Below are 16,999 nucleotides of genomic sequence, written 5' to 3' on the forward strand. Positions count from 1 at the left end.
AGGTCACCACCACCTCTGGATGGCATTAGAGTACAAGACTGGATTAGCTGCATCTTCTGCCTGATCCATTGGGGTTCTCCTTGTATTCTTATATGTACCATTATGATTTTACTGAGGGTTGGAAGATGGAAAGACAGAAACTCTGTAAAACAAAACTCTGTAGCGAATGATTTTGATTCACTGCATTGAAAGGTCTCTGAACTGGACTTTATGATTCAAACATAAATTTTAAAAAGAGGGGATATAAAGTTCGTTTAGTCCAGAAAAACACATGCGGCCGCCACAATGATATTTTGCACCTGATTTCTTTTTTCAGTTTTCTGGGGAGAGAAGAATTTGCTTTGGTACCAACTTTGGGATGGAAATGCTATTTATTTAAATTCAAATATTAAACTTGCTCGTGTAGAATCTTACTTGTCATGTATGGACTAAGCATGTTGGGTTCCTGTAATTGCTTTGATTTGCTCCTTTCTTGCTAACTTGTTTTTCTTGCCTTCAAATCAATTTTGACTCCTGGCAATTGCCCTGAGAAATCTTTGCAATTTTCTTGACCAGGTGTTTCAGAAGTGGGTTGCCATTGTCTCCTTCTTAGGGCTGAGATTCTGCAACTAGTCACCCAACCGGCTTTGTATCTAAGGCAGGACTAAAGCTCCTGGTCTCTCAGTTTCTAACCTGGTGCCTTACCACAACATCAGATTGGCTATCTTATTTAGGGCTATCTTATTTAGGGTTGAGTGTCTGACCTGCAAATCCCCAGATGAGGCCAAGATAGCAGCAAAGCAATGTAGAAACTTCCAATTCATCCTGATTTTTGCGGCCGATCTATGTATTGCTATCATTACTATTTCTGTCTTCCACACGTTTAGTTGAATGACTGCCATTTTGAAGTTTCATTCTTGCCTTTCTTGGGAAGGGAATGAGTATGACTATGTGGGCAAACCCATAAAGACCACAACTAGACATAACAAAGGTTGGGGGGGTGTACTTCAGCATAACAAAGAGTTTAATTCCAAAATAATGCATGATTGATAACCAGGCTATTGTCTGATTTATTTTGGAGCTTTTATATAGGTGTATGGCATGGTGCTGATGCAAACAGTATCAGGTGAAGGGATACAGCAAGCCGTACATGTTCTCAGTGATACATTCAGAAATAAGATGACTCACAAGTTAAAAAAGAAGTGTGAATTTCCCCCAAAGTTCCTAAGTACATTGTTTTCGATATTTGTAGTACAATTTCACATTTGTCACTAGGTCCTTTGGTTTTCAAAGGGTCTTCCTCCCAGCAAAGTGTATATAGGTAGACCTTGTTTACATACCACCACTGGGAGTAGCAACTTGGCCATTAGGCAAAGTGAACAGTTAAGTGGAACTGCAACTATGCTCACAATATCTTACTTTCTCTTTCTTTCGCTTTACAGATTTCCAAAGGTCAATCAATGCAAGGATTGATCATAAAGTTACTTTTTCATCACCGTCATTACTTGCGAAAGGTGGCTAAACAAGACAGTTTGCAAACTGAGGACTACCTATACATAATTGCAGTCTTAGTCAACAACATTTTTCCAACCGCTCATTTCTTCTGTGATCCTGGGGAATTTAGCCCATCAGCATGTTAGTATAAGGATAAAAATGCCTCCATCCCTTGATGCATTGTCCTGTGGAAGATAACCCTGGAAAAACTGTGGCATGAACTGAAACCGCATCTTTGCTGTATAGACAGATCTAAATCAAGAAACAATTCTTTTTGTGAAAACAGAGCGGTCAGTCCTGCCCTAGGGATTTCTAGCAGTTTCTTACAGCAGAAATTGAGTTCAAGGTACGTGCAGGTAGGCATGGCCTTTCCTTTAGAGACAGAGTAGTAGTGGTGGATGAATATTGCAGTATGGAATCTTATATACCTAGACGGGGGAGGGGGCTTCTGAGACAGTATGTATAGGATTGCATGATAAATTAGCAGGGAAGGGAACATACAAATATTCAATGTGTCCTTAGCTTGCTTTGTAACGTACACGTGGGATATATTTCTGTGAAATAAGGCATGTCTGATAAATGAGCTGGTCCCATAATAGAAAATAAGCAAAGGGGTAAAGGTATACTAATATACTATCAAACTGCATCGATCCACCTAACAATTTGGAAATAGTTATGGATGTGCATTGTGTTGCAGAGTCATCGTAGCAAAAGTCACAGCTGCTATTTACACACAGAGTCTGAAGACGCAGAGAAAAATGTGACAGTGTCAATATTTAGAAGCCTCGTGGCTGCCTTATCACCAATCCTTCACTTAAGGAAAAACGGGGCTTTGATCCTGGAATAAAATAGGAAGCTAGAATTCTTGAGGCTAGTTTCATGTTTTTCGTTTCCTGACCAAGCTTCGCTTTTCCTTCCATAAGCTGTGAACAGCAGCGGTGATTTCCTAGGTCAGGGAGAAAAAAACTGCCTTTATAGGTTCTCCATATCTCTTTCGAACACCTTCTCTAACACTTGACACGCAGCATTTCCTTCATCTTGCTTCCCAAGTGATGGAGACCAACCCTTCTCTCTGCCACAAGAGCTATAAAAAACAAGGCTCAACTGTATTGCTTTTATGCTTTCCATTCTCAGGGTCAGATTTATTTTCCTTGGGCTCTTAGGACAAAAACTTGCAATTGGCACCACGAAGCCCTAGAGGGCGCCATTGGCCTTTTCTTATCATCTTCCCTCCCTTTCTGTTTCTCTAAACTGAGGACATGTTGGCTGATCTCCTAATGCTATCTGAGAATGACACCTTGATGTTCCATGTGTTCCCTGCCTTCTGGATGAAATAGATCCCTTTGGCTTGACCATCGCAGCAGTGTCCTGGTGGCAGGGTTCAGTGTGCAATTCTCTCCTCTCCCATGCCATATCTCAGGAGAAAGTGCAGTAAGAGCAAAGTAAAAGAAACAAGCAGCGACAGAGTGCCAACTATTTTGTAGCGCTGGCTGCTTTTTGCATCTTTCTTTGAATTCTTCCACTCTACTTAGTCAAGGTAAAAGATGGGTCTTTCCAGAACCTGCATTTTGCTCTGTGATCACAATGCATCTGTTCTGTTGTCAGCAGTAATCTAAAAGATGATAGGAGGAAGTCTAAATGTGAGTGGACTGACTGCTTCTACCATGGGCTGAGAAGAGTAAGGGCACTAGGACTGAATGGCTTACATAAGACTTCCATGCAACAATGATACGTGCACATAAGAATCCTAGGCTTACCAAACCCATGATTATTTACAAAAATCTTCCTCAACCATGTCCCTTTTAATATGAGGTGGCTGAGAATTGAAAGAGTTGAGATCTAACACGCCAGATGCAGAAGAACCACAGAGATTGATGGTTGCTCTCTAGAACTTCAGACTGGTCTCTTTCACAGCCTGACCTGGAAATGCCGGGACTGAATTTACTGCAAGAGAAACATTTCTACTCTATCAATAATTCCTTCTCCTACATAGAATAGAATTCTATGTTGAATTAAATTAAAATGGAATCCTTTATTGGCCATGTGTGATTGGACACACATATTCATACTCCATATTTCTCAAAATGCTTGGCCTAGCAATTCCATTTTTTTTCCTGCTTCTTTTACTCTTTTACTTTCTTACTTTTACTCTGCATTTCATATAAACTCGAAGGCCTTGAGTTTCAGAAGACTTCAGCAGCATGGCTAGGCCAGCTCAGTCCCAGTGTCCCACTTCTCCTCACCCCTAAAAGGAAAATGGCAAAATGTTCCTTATGGAGGAGTTATACTGCTGAAGCAGATGCAATACGAGGGCTATTTGGTAAGCTTGGCTGAGTTTATGCTGGTATGTTTCCAAGGTACCCACAGCTTGGAGCCTCCTCCATCTGATCTCCTACATAAGCTATGCATGATCAGAAGAAAACAAAGATGGGGGTGGCCCCGATTATTCATTTCTGGCTCAGTTTGAATTAATATCAAATAAATGTTCTCATCTTTAAAGGTTACAGGATAAAAATAGAAGGCGACCGCTGAATTGAGGGCAAGTTGGGGAAACACCCGATACGACCTGGTCCTTGCCAAGGCCAGCTGATGCTTTAGCTAGATGATACCCTATCACACAGCAGAGAAGCAAGAGAGAAAATAGGGAGTCAGAACTGAGAGGTAAGGGGAAACCATGGGAGGAGGATATTTTGCACGCACTGGGCTCACTTTACTCACATTGGCTAGACTCCAGATCACGGAATTCTTATAGTTAACTCCATCTGAGACTATGGACACGAATACTGCACCCTCCTATTCTATTCCTATGACTGGAGAAGGCAGGATAAGCAAGGGCCAAGCATGCAGTAAAATCTGTCTGAACTATTCTCTCCTTTGCCTTTTTCTCTTGACTTGTCCAAATTATTTTGTTCAATGGGAAGAGATCTATTCCCCCAGTCTCCTGGCTCTAGTCAGCCACTTCCATCCACACAAGGATGGGTACTTCTACTCTGCAGGATTATGGTGAGGTGCAGCACAGAATTTGGGCACTCAAACTGGGCTCACACACCACACAACCACAAAGACACTGCTTTGTGGCTGAAAGTAATGAATGAAGCCAGTTGTGGAGATTAATTGTAAGTCTGGAAAAAAGAAATGTGCATGTGTATGTATGTCCTACACTTCAGGAAGTCCTTCATTCTGGATGCCGAACAATAAAGGCAATGATGATATGAGGGGAGTTTTTCTTTGCTGCTTATCAGAGATAGATCAGAAGTTGCGTCAGGTCATACAGATGGTGTAAATAGATAGATGCTGATACCAGACACAGTACTATGCCTTGTAGATGCTGCTATGAGGCACAGACAGTACTGGGGGATAAAGCAAAGAGGAAAATTGGAAGGGAATTTAGCCTATTGGGTTTGTCTGCTATTTATTCTGATAGGCAGTCCTTCTCGGTAGATTGCAAGGATAGGGACCTGAGATGGTTGATCCATATAGAACCTGGCTTATGTATATCTTGGTCCTTTTGTGTGTTTTAAAATAGATAACAGCCCCTCACTTTTCCTTTCCTAGTGTGGAATGTTATTCTGAATGCAAATCTGTCCCACCCAAGTAGGGATACTACTTTAGCCTTTGTGTCCTCGCCTGCATGTCTAGGGGCTGAGATAGATATAGGTGAAAATATAAGTGACCCATGAAGTTTCTGATAGCGGCTGTGTTAGGGAATAATAGCTCTGTTGAGCTTCCCTACTCTTAGATACAACTAACTTTTCTGGGATACTGCTCCTGACCCTTGTAGAGGTGGAGCTCACTTTTCCATCTATTGTTTCCAACCATTATGCAAGAAGCATCCAAAGGTAGCTTCCTCCAGGTGCTGAAAGAAGAGTTGGCAGAAGAGGCATTATTTGGGGCTTAAGAAACTAAGACATGCTGTGAATCTCCTCCCCAGAGGGAGATCTTGGATAGCTTGGATAGCGTCCCAGATATCTACTAAACTAGAAAGAAATAGAAGAGATCAGAAGACCTCTCTGCTGGTGACTTGCAGTACCAGAACCTTTGCTCACTGGGCATTCAGAACCTGAAATCAGGGCAGGAGTTCTGAAGTCATTTGGATACACTCTGGGAACAGGCCTCCATCGCTGCATGTTAACTGGAAACCCATGTGGATCCTCATTGTCACAATCCCAGACTGGCTGGCTTTGGTTTCCAGAAAGCTTGGAAGTTCCTACATCTTATATTCCTACGTGGTGTCTTCTAATGTGGATGCAGAAGTATTTGGGTTGTAGCTTGGATCAGTCCTTCATCCTCTTGTAATCCATCCTTCAATAGTCCAGAGAACAAAAAGGCTTTAAAACAACCTTCTTTCATTTCATTTGGTTTATATAAAGTCAATCTGTATGTTTGGAGGAAAAGTATGCTGTGGAGATGAAGCACCAACAACAACTTCTGAATGGGCTTCTGGCTCGTATTTTTTTCTCCTGGTTTCTTCAAGCCTCAGGAGGTTGGAATGGAAGCCAACTGAAGATTAGCTCTATCAAAGTAGAGCTAAATCCATTGTTTTATGTGAAACATGGGCTTAATTGTTTTAGGTAAAACATGGATTTAAGAGTCATCAAAGATTCTGTCAAGGGCTCTGTGCCCTCCTACAGGATATTTCTCAGAGGGAACAAAAGCAGTCAGATGTGTCTTAATCTTCCCCAAGCAAAGAAATCATCATGTCTCCAGTCCAGCTGAGAAAGAGAAAGCAAAACCTGGGAAAGTCAAGCATGTCTCTCAAGAGAGAAGGAGGAAGCTAACAAAGATCCTGTGGAAACGGATGCCTTCCAGAAACAGAAGCTGAATCACACTTCTCCTTTGTATGAGAAATGTTTCTCATAAATTCTCTTCTTCAAAGTCTCCAAGAAGTGGCCAACTTGGAGAGAAGGTGTTATACATCTTCACAGATGAGTGTCTTCCTTAATTAGGTTGGCAGGATTATGCATGTATGGACCTGCACAAATACTCTGGCAACAGTTTTCACAATCTTTTTTTGGTTCACATCTCTTGGCCCTTGTTTAAGAGGTACAGGATGCTTCTGATGGGAGGCTACCCCGTTTCAGCCTCAGGCTGCCATTCCAGCCTCGTGGACAAATATTGAAGCTGCGGATGCTAGGTGACTTGACCCCAGAGCAGTCAGAGTCCACGGAGGCCTCTGAGTTGGTGGGGGACATGGAAGTGGAGCGCTTCACTGGGGACCATGTTGTCATCATGGGACTTTGGAGAAGGGGAGAAGAAGCATCCAGGTTTTTTGGACTGGTGTGTGAAATCCCACTGGTGTTTGCTGGCAATGAGAAGGCCTTATGGCTAGCCATGATTGTGGGTTCCTGAAGTGGCTCTGGATCCTTGCGTGATTCAAAATGAGTGCCCATTATACTTGGGCCATTGTGGTTTGTTGAGACAACGAACTGGGGTGCTCCAGTTCTAGTAGGCAGCATGAAGCATTTGTTTCCATTCATCCTCCCTGCTTTTGGTGACTGTAGTGGGCTTGGAGATTTGATGCCTAGCAACCTGGGGCTGTTGTTTGATGATGCACTGGCCTGTGGTGGGGCAGCTGAGACAGGGAGGGAGGCACATCTGTAGCCATCCATTCCTGTCGGCTTGGGGGACTGAAGTGGGCTTGGAGAATGAGTACTCCTGTTCTTAGGGCTTCCACCAGTGGATGACACATTGGGGCAAGTGACAGGGGGTGTGAAGGGTCTGAAGTTTTCTACTCCAGTGAGTTTGGGAGAAGAGCTCTTTCTCCGGGCAGCATTTATGATATTTCTTGCCAACAGCACCTGCATCTGTCGGCTGGACTTTTGGTCAATCTCCTGTCGAAATGGGGACAGAGACCTTTCGCTCCAGGATGGAGACATGGGAGGAGGTGGAGTCATAACGTGGGCTGCTCGAAAGGCTTCGACAAGTCCACCCTCAGATTCTGGAGTTTGAGCTGGGCTCATCCAGCCCTCTATGCTGCTGGATGGTCGCCTTATCAGCTGTGGAGTCCACGTCGGGGAAGCAGGCAGGGATGTTTTTCTTTCCTGCAACAGGAAGAGGAATAATTTTTAGCATTATGTTCCTCTAGACTCTTCACATTGTGCTTACCTGCCAAAGGCAAGGTCTAGCGGTGCATCGTAAGAGGAACTGAGGTGCAAAGAACAGCATGCTCCCTGCATTTCTTTTCTGGCTATATCCATTCCTCCTCAGATGACTTTGGGTGATCTCCTTATAGTCCCATTACTCCATAAAAATATCCTGATACCACTGCAAAAGTGCTCTTTATCTGAGAACAGTGTGATTGGAAAAGATTTTTCAACTCCTACCCTCAAAATGATGCTATAGAGCAGGGGTCGCCAACCTTTTGGACCGCAGGGACCACCAAACTCATAATTTTAAATCCCAGGGACCACTAACTGGTTCTGTGGGTGTGGCTTAGTTTGTGGGTGTGGCTTGGTGGTCATGTGACTGGCTGGGCATGGCTTGTATGTAAATATTATAAATATTTATATAAATATTGAATTTTTTATCAAAAAGAGCAACTTCTACCCAAAATCAGGCAAAGCAGAAAGATTGAGTTGCTCACAGAATCACAGATTCATTCAGAAACCTATCTATCTGCCATTGGCTAGCTCAGTCTGTCACATAAAATTTGCTTGCAAGCAAACTCACAAAATTAACTCACAACACACCACGTATGTAAATATTGATTTTTTTATAAAAAAAGAGAGCAACTTTTATCCAAAATTAGGCAAAGTAGGCAGATTGAGTTGCTCACAGAATCATTCAGTGATCTATCTATCTGCTATCAGCTAACTCAGTCTCTCAAATTTGCTTGCCGTGAGTCTGCACTGAATTTGCTTGCAAGCAAACCTTCAGTCCTAAGGGAGCTTCGGCTGTGCTTAGCTAGAAAGCAAGAAATCCAACCATTTCCTGCTTCCTAGCTTATCTAAATCTCCTGGCACAGCAGAAAAGATGATGGTCGGAAAAAGAAAAAATAGCAACTTAGCAGACAAGTTTGCCAGGTAAGGAGTAAGTGGGCGAGGAGGGTTCCCGCAGGCCATGTGGGCTGGGCAGCCTTGTATTTCTGTGCAGCCTGGATTAATTGCTTTGGGGGTGTGTGTGCTCTGGGGGTGAGATTTCTCTGCGGCCCACCAACATTTTCTCATGGCCACCAGTGGGCCGTGGCCCACTAGTTGGTGTCCGCTGCTATAGAGCACTGGACACCAGAACACCTAGACACAAGAACAGTTTTTTCCTGAATGCCATCACTCTGCGAAACAAATCATTCCCTCAACGCTGTCCAACTATTTACTAAGTCTGCATTACTATTATTATTAATCTTCTCATCATTCCTATTACCCATCTCCTCCCACTTGTGACTGCATGACTGTAACTTTGTCGCTTGCATCCTTGCGATGTATATGGATTGTTTCCTTGTATGATTTGATTGCTTATTGTACCCTATGACTATCATTAAGTGTTGTGCCTTATGATTCTTGACTCTTGACTTTCCGACTTCCTAACGGCTTCCTCATTGACTTTGCTTGTGGGAAGCTGGCAGGGAAGGTTGTGAATAGTGTTTAAGTGACAGTAGGACGGTGCAAAGGTCATAAGTACAACGTCTGATAGTAATGCTACTTGTTCAGTGCTGTCATCAGTTCAAACATGTTTAATGTGAATGGTCATTAAACAAGGACCACTTGTATTTTATTTTATTTATTAAATTTTTATGCTGCCCATCTATCCTATAAAGTGTCGCTGGGCGGCAGAACTTTGGAGGGGAGTTAAGTGATGCAGGATAGGGATCACAGCAATGGGGACAGCTAATTTCATGCTAATATAGTTTTCTGCCAGTTCAAAAATGGATGGATAGAAGTTCAACACAGAAGCCCCTCCTCTCTTTCTGCCTGTTTCCTCTCACTTGTCCTTTCTCTCTTAGATTTATATACCTTTTACACACATCTAGAGGGTCTGCAGCAGGAAAACCTCTGAACTTGGATCAGAGGCACTCATTGAAAATAAAGCCTCTTCATTGGAATCCAAGCTAAGATTTATAGAAGTGTTACCTAATGGGCAGGGACAATGGTGGAAATAGGACACAGGAGCAGTTGTGGCAAGATTTTTCTGGAAGAAAGACCACTTTAGCCCTTCCTCAGGAACTGCCACTTACCCTCCTTCCCTCTGGGAAACAACTTCTCTACAGGACCAAGATTTTAAGAGTTTCCATGGGCACCAGCACAAAGCAACTAAAAGTTCATCTCCACTCTGTTGCTGATAGCAACTGATCTCTTATCAGGTTAAAACTTACAGTTTCCTAATAGAATTTGCAAGAGGTGTTTGGTGGAATGGGCAAAGCTGTATCCTGAATTCAATCCTGGGATTCCTTGCAGGGAAAATACAAAATTATATAAAGATTTTTTTAAAGAAAATCCTTGCCATTCAATTAACTGATATGGAACTAATAAAAGGCAGGGATAGTATTGGTTTACTGAAAGAGCTAGAAGTCCACCAAGGGTTGTTGGGCTGAGAAAACATTACAGGCGGACTTTTGCTAATTGCTGCTGTGTTGGCATTGTCAGTGACAATGTGGCTGCCCTTGGGAACATATATTTCAAAAGTTTGGCTTTATCAGCAATCTATTTGCCACTAACTGTACTTTGTCTTCTGTAAGATGCTCACTTTTCCCCGTGTATTTTTGCTGTTTTCTCTGGGTGAATGGGCACAGTTCCAAAGAAAGACTTTGGCTGAAATTATCAAAATTTTATTTTCTAGGTCCTAGGACATCTCATGAGATGCTTGGTCTCTTTGGAAATAAAGAAGGTGTGGGATCACACTGCACCGAAGCATGTCATCCACCCACTTTTTTTGCAAAATAAAAATAATGCAGAAAATCAGCAGGGGAGATATCTATAGGTTCACTGGCGCTCTCAGATGTTGCTCTGTAGGGCAAGATTTACCGGTACTTCTGGAATCTAACCTGCCAACTCCTGTAAAGAATTTCATGATTTTTCTGGAGGTTTTGCGGCTTCAAGTCAGGCCTGACAGCTGGCCACTGCCTGGACAAGTCCCTAAAGTTTCCTTTGCCATGTTTTACAGAAGTCATTTGCTATTGCCTGTGAGTGAGAGAGACTGGCACACGGTCGCCCAGGTGGCATTGGGTCTAAACCAGAGGTGGGATTCAAATAACTTAACAACCGGTTCTCTGCCCTGATGAGTTCTTCCAACAACCAGTTCACCAAACTGCTCAGAAAGTTAACAACTGGTTTTCCCGAAGTAGTGCGAACTGGTTGAATCCCACCACTGGTCTAAACCCAAACTAGAACTCACAATTCCCTGAGGTAGTCCAGTGTCTTTAAGCGCTACATCAAACTGGTTCTGTTCTACAAGAGTGCTAATCTCTAAATCATGACATGTAATAATGTGGCTATGAAAAAAAAGAGGGCTTGTGTAAAAAAACTGAGTGTAGAAAGCAGGTGGAAGTAAGTAAATGAAAGAGAATCTCTACAAAACACCGAATGAATGGAAAAAATTAGGATGTTCCACCCATTGCTTGAAATTTCTGAAGAAGTGAAATTCCTCTATCAGCAAAACAAGATGCTAAAAAGGATAGGAGAATGTAAGAAACAGAGGGGAAAGGAATGTCAGCAACTGATATTGAAAGCATGCTTCACTCAAACTCTGTGGTTTTCTAGTATTATTTCCTTCCTCTACAGTATCTTTCAACTCATGTTTTAGAATACAAAACCATGTCAATACAGGAATACATCCTGATGGTCTTCCTGAGTTACATGTTTCATCAATTTCCTGTCTTTCTCCCAAATGTGTATCTCATTGCTGAAATAGACATGATAATAAAGACCGTAATGTATATATTAATGGGAAGGCTTAGCATAACAGTATTCTAGAAAAAGGATGCTGCCAGAAACAGAAGTAATTGAGATTCATTGAAGCATTCAAGCACAGGGGGCTGCAGCTACAATAAGAAAAATAAAAATGTGCAGTACAGCACAACACAAATCCCACTGTTGTGTAGTTGCAACTCAATTTCTGACAAAATGACTAGAAGTCATAGTATCTACATTTGACATGTTGCATGTTTTAATCAATCTTTCACCCTCACTGACTGCATCCAGGTTAGCATTAATGGAAGTGTTTCATGTTATCATTGGGGTTAAGCCAAGAGGTAGAGAGAGAGAAGCTTTCAATTGACGTTAATGCACAAAGGTAACCATCCACATACAACTTTTCTGAGGATAATTTATCCAGCTATATTTCTATTGGTGGAATCCTAAAGTTGAAATTGTTTCAGATTAACTGACTAGTTGGGCAACCTGGATTGCTCAGGGAAGAAAAATCTCTTGTATTAAATTCCTCCAATGGCTTGCTAATTCTTTCGTGCCAAGGATTATTGAAATTTAGTTCACTATTTGTACCTCCACAGATACCCACATATACAGATACGTACAAACCCATACACCTGAACTACTGTAAATCAGAAAATAACCATTAGGGGTGAATGCTGCTGTTTCCCTTGCTTCCAACATCCTATGGTCTAGGAAGCAAGCCTCTTCTCTACCTCTCTCTCAACTGTTGCTGCAAAGTTTCAGGGGAGGAGAGGAAATTCAGTCCCTTGTTAAATGGAACATCCAGATAGGAAGCACCTGCCTCACAGAAAACATGCCTCTGTCACTTTTCAGCAAAATATTTCATGTATTTTCAACGTTCAATATTATGTGAAATTCCTAAGCACTGGTTACACTGTAAAAACACACCATTAAAATTTCCTTTTCTACAGGACAATTTGAATGGTCTTTGATTTAATTTGACAGCGATTAAACCAAAGAGAACTACTGTATGCTGCCTAAGGAGTATGAGAGTTGTAGTTTAACATATGCGGAGGGCTCCCCATTGAAGAAGACATCCATGTTGTTCTCAGCAGTACTAGTGATACATTTTTGAGTGCCGTTTTTAAGGCATAACTTGAACTTTATAATAAAAAACCCCGAAGTATCAATACTATACAGGTGGACCATTAAAAACGGGTGTCTAGTCCTGAGACTCAATCATAACTATGATGTGATATTTGATACAATGGGCACACTCTGAGTAGATCTATATCAGTTCTTTGTAAAATAGATTTGTTTTCAGACTGAGAAGTTTCTTTCCTTAACCTTCCTCTTTATTATGTGTGAAGCCTACATACAAGAACTTATACCTTGTTTATTGATATCAAACTTCGTAGCCTTATAGAATATACCAGTTAAAGGATATTTGAGAATCTGGAGTTGGAAGGGACCTTATAGGTCATCTAGTCCAATCCCCCACCCAAGCGGGAGATCCTTTCTGACAAATGGCAGTCCAATCTCTTCTTGAAGGTCTCAAGTGATGGCGCTCCCACAACTTTCGACAGCAAGCTGTTCCAGTAAGTGTAATTGAATATGTGGGTGATCTTGTGGGATAAAAGGAAGCAATGCTGCCTAGGAAACAATTATAAGAGAGACACAAGCCTCCAATGCAGGGGTCTCCAAGCTTGGCAACTTTAAGACTTGTGGACTTCAACTCCCAGAAGTCTTAAAAGTTGCCAAGTTTGGAGACCTCTGCTTCAATGGCTTAATGATCACAGGAAGAAAGGACCTGCAATAATTTGTTCAGGCTGTTAAAAGTGAGGGTGTGAAGTTTGTACTTTCAGACTTGCAAGATTCTGAGGATGTAGCCTTACAATAAAGTAGAATTAGCTCTGATTCTAGATTCAAAATTTGTCCCTCCTTTCTTCTTTGAAGATATTTTGCTGAGTGAAGCAAAGAATAACTGGTGCCATTTCTCCCCTACTAAGTCCAAAACTTGATCACTTCGGGTGGATAAGCTTCCCTGCAGCTATTTCCCCATGTTCTCTTCCATAACTTGCCTAAAGCAAGCAATTCCCCTGGCTGTATCCTTCTCTTTAGGCTTTCATGGTTCCCCCGCTCCCTTGCTGCCTCTTTTGATGGCAAATAGCACCAATGGAATATCTAACCTGGCTTTCTTGAGCCTAGACACTCTAAAGGTAAGCGGGTTTTCAACCTACATGATTTTCAACAGTGGCAGGGCTGGCGGGGAATTTGGGAAATGGTCAAGACATCTGGGCTGACGCCGAAAGTGAAACTGTCCAAGCGAGCCAAAGGACTTGAGTTTCCCCAAACATTATTCTAGACCAATGTTTCTCAATCTTAGCAGCTTTGCAATGCAAACATGCTGGCTGGGGAATTCTGCAAATTAAATCCCACACTCCTTGAAGCTGCTGAGGTTGAGAAACATTGCTCTAGGCCCATCTTCATGGGCTGAACTGTACCTTCCACATTCCTAGTTACTATGGCCAAAATCTGTAAGGCATAATAAGCTTGAGGAAAACTACTAGACTTTATGGCCTGGGAGGATGGGAATGAGAGTCCAAAAATTTTGGGAGGATTCAGAATTGGTATTCAGTCCTCTAGGCATCCATCCTACATTTCCTAGGCAACTTCTCAATTCAACCTTTGTTCTACTACTTAAGTCAATAAGGTCATGAAGAAGATAAAAAAAAAATCTTCTTGGGTAAAGTGTTCACTTTAGAACTGTTCACCAAGTTGTTTTCCTTTGGTAGAGAACTTTCCGCCAACTTTACATTTCAGTGAAGTAGCACGTTTAATGCCCTCTTATTTTGAAATCTTTAGCTGTGGTGGAAAAACATTCCTTTCCTTTCCTTTCCTTTCCTTTCCTTTCCTTCCCTTTCCTTTCCTTTCCTTTCCTTTCCTTTCCTTTCCTTCCCTTTCCCTTTCCCTTCTCTTCCCTTACTCTCCCCTCCCCTTCCCTCCCCTCCCCTCTCCTCTCCTCCTCAAATAAATCATCTAAATTCTATCCTCCTGGGGTCTGTTTTACCCATCTCCGCTTTGACTCTCAAGTTCAAAGGAGAAAAATTGCAGTTGCCAAGTTCCAGGCTTTCTTAGCCCTTTGATACTATTTCTCTAATATACGGTACATCGATGCTATTCATGCCTCTAACAGCTTGCCCTGCATTCGCGCTTTACCGAGGCAGTTGTTTTATTTTTATTGCAGGGATAAATGAAGAAGAGGAAGAAAACCTGTTGCTGCTCCTTGATTAACCAGGAGGTATATGGGATTCAGTCAGGAATGCCTGCAAGGGAGAGTTGAAAAGGTCAAGACAGCAGCCATAACCACACAATCACAGCCTGACCCTTTTGTGTGGATAGTAAGGGCCAAGGCTGCAACCCTATAGTCATGGCTGTATTTTGACTATTTAAACCTACTTCTGACCATCCCTTAGCAAACCCCCAGGACTCAACATAACTATTTAAATAATATATAAGAACTGAAAGAAACCATTGTCCTGCAACGCCTAGCTATTCCCCTGCCTTTTCTGCAGTAATTCTCCTTCTACCTTTGGAACTATTCCACCTATGAACATGTAGTGTGGAAGAGAACAGAAAATGCACTCAGTAATATTAGTTTCACATTTGGTGATGCCAATTTGTGTCTGATAAGACCTTTCATTGATCTTGCTTGCTTTACACAGGTAGTCCTCACCTTATGACAATTGATCCCCAAATTTCCATTTCCAATCAAGACAATTGTTAAGTGACATTTGCCCCATTTTACAACCTTTCTTGTCAAATTGTTCAGTGAATCACTGCAGTTGTGAAGTGTATCTGGCTTCCCCATTGTCAGAAGTTTACAAAAGGTGATTGCATGACCCCTGGGACACTGCAACCATCATAAATTCATGACAGTTATCAAGCGCCTGAATTTTGATCAGATTTGATCATGGAGAGGTTGTAATGGTCGTTAAGTGAGAAAACCAGTCATAAGTCACTTTTCCCCCCAGTGCTGTTGTAACTTCAAACAGTCACTAAATAGATAGTGCTAAGTCGAAGACTATCTGTATTAGGCTTCTGCTAGAATTTGTCAAGCAGGAGAAAAAGGAAAAGAGGAAAAGTCAGCGACAGAGAATGAACTAGATTGGGAATCTCTGTAGGAGAAGAGAGCCAGTGTGGCAGTGGATTTAAGGTCTTGGACCAGGTTCTTGTTTTCCTTCAGCCGCAAAAGCTTCCTGTGTGATTTTGGGCAAGTCTGTCAGAATATTCATGAAGTGGCAGAGACATGGTAACAAGATCAGCCAATGAGAGCTGAATTAGAAACTGAAACTTAAGGAGCCTGGGTGTGGCCCTGTAAGCTCAAAGTGCTGTGCTGAAAACTGAAACTACTACTATCTGCTCTGAGCTCTGAAGCTGCTGCTTGTGTTTTGTTTGTAACTCTCTACCATGTTGGAAGAAACTACTATTGGTATTGTACATTTTACTCATATATTATTATGTATATAAAGAAGCTAATGAATCCTGCTGAATCAGTCATCTGTATGTGCTTTCTGGATTTGATTTCTGCAATAAACTCTAACAAAGTCTTCTTTCTTCACTCCAATCTACCTCATAGGACTGAAGTTATGGAGCAAAATGGGAGGAAGGAACACAGCCCAGGCTGCTTTATGCTCCTGACCAAAACGTGGGATAGGAATGTAAGAACAACTAGCATTATTTAGCGTGTTGTGTCAAGGCCTTGCAGTTTGCAACTTAATAAATCATGGAAGGAGGCCGATTGCAGAAATGAATTCTCAGTGCTGGATTTGCTTAGAGACACCCATCACTCTGCAGGGTAACCCATCCTCTGTTCTGTAGAGTCAGCCTAAAAGGTCAGCCTGCAGTCAAAACATGACTTTTGTTTTTATTGCAAACAAAATGCACAAATGCGGACTCACTCCACGTAATTGCACAGAAATTTGAAGTTCTATATCCTTAAAAAAGGTTGAGAGATCCCACCCTCTTGGGCCCAGTTGTCTATCTTCCCTCAGAGATATTCTACATTGTGAAAATAGCCAGGCGTGCCACTTCGAAAAGACTGCAAGGGCTGATGTATTGACTTTGGATCTGTTGCACTGGTCTACAGAGCTGTTCTGAAGGGTTCCCAGTGTGAGGAAATGAAGGAAAGATTGTGATGATAGTTGGAATTAAATATTAATTCCCTACATAACACAAGGGGATCTCTTACTTTTAAATAACAGAGGCATAACCTGATCACATTGTTCTGTGGTCTGCGTATCATCTCAATGATAGCAATAGCAATAGCACTTAGACTTCTATACGGCTTCACAGTGCTTTACAGCCCTCTCTAAGTGGTTTACAGAGTCAGCCTATTGCGCCCAACAATCTGGGTCCTCATTTTACCCACCAAGGCTGAGTCAACCTTGGGATACTTTTAGTCCCAAATATTCAATATTCAATTCAAATCCCAAAGAAAGATGAGTATGGATGTTAAATAAGAGATTAAGTGTTAAAATGTGAAAATCATTTTATTTGCCTTCTGGTTTCAATCTTTTTCAGGGAACAGCATGGTGTTCCTTTTCCCCTTCACTCCACAACAAGAAGGAAAATCAATCCTAATGACCAGGCAAAAAATGTCAGCATTGAAACCCCTTCCCTCCCGCAAGACCTTAGCATTA

General features: G+C 41.9%; 1 protein-coding gene across 1 annotated transcript in view; it reads right to left on the reverse strand.

Moving 5' to 3' along the window:
- Positions 1 to 1,035: 1,035 nt before the first annotated feature.
- The window catches only part of SYNPO (synaptopodin), a 79,873-nt gene continuing 63,909 nt past the window's right edge, over positions 1,036 to 16,999 (reverse strand). Inside the window, exon 4 of the mRNA XM_026696610.2 lies at positions 1,036 to 7,514. Coding sequence (XP_026552395.2) covers positions 6,510 to 7,514 — 1,005 coding nt within the window. The 3' untranslated portion in view covers positions 1,036 to 6,509. The remainder of the gene's footprint in view (positions 7,515 to 16,999) is intronic.

The sequence above is a fragment of the Pseudonaja textilis genome, chromosome 2, assembly GCF_049901715.1.
Source record: "Pseudonaja textilis isolate UNSWEBS1 chromosome 2, rPseTex1.2, whole genome shotgun sequence".
Lineage (NCBI taxonomy): Eukaryota > Metazoa > Chordata > Lepidosauria > Squamata > Elapidae > Pseudonaja > Pseudonaja textilis.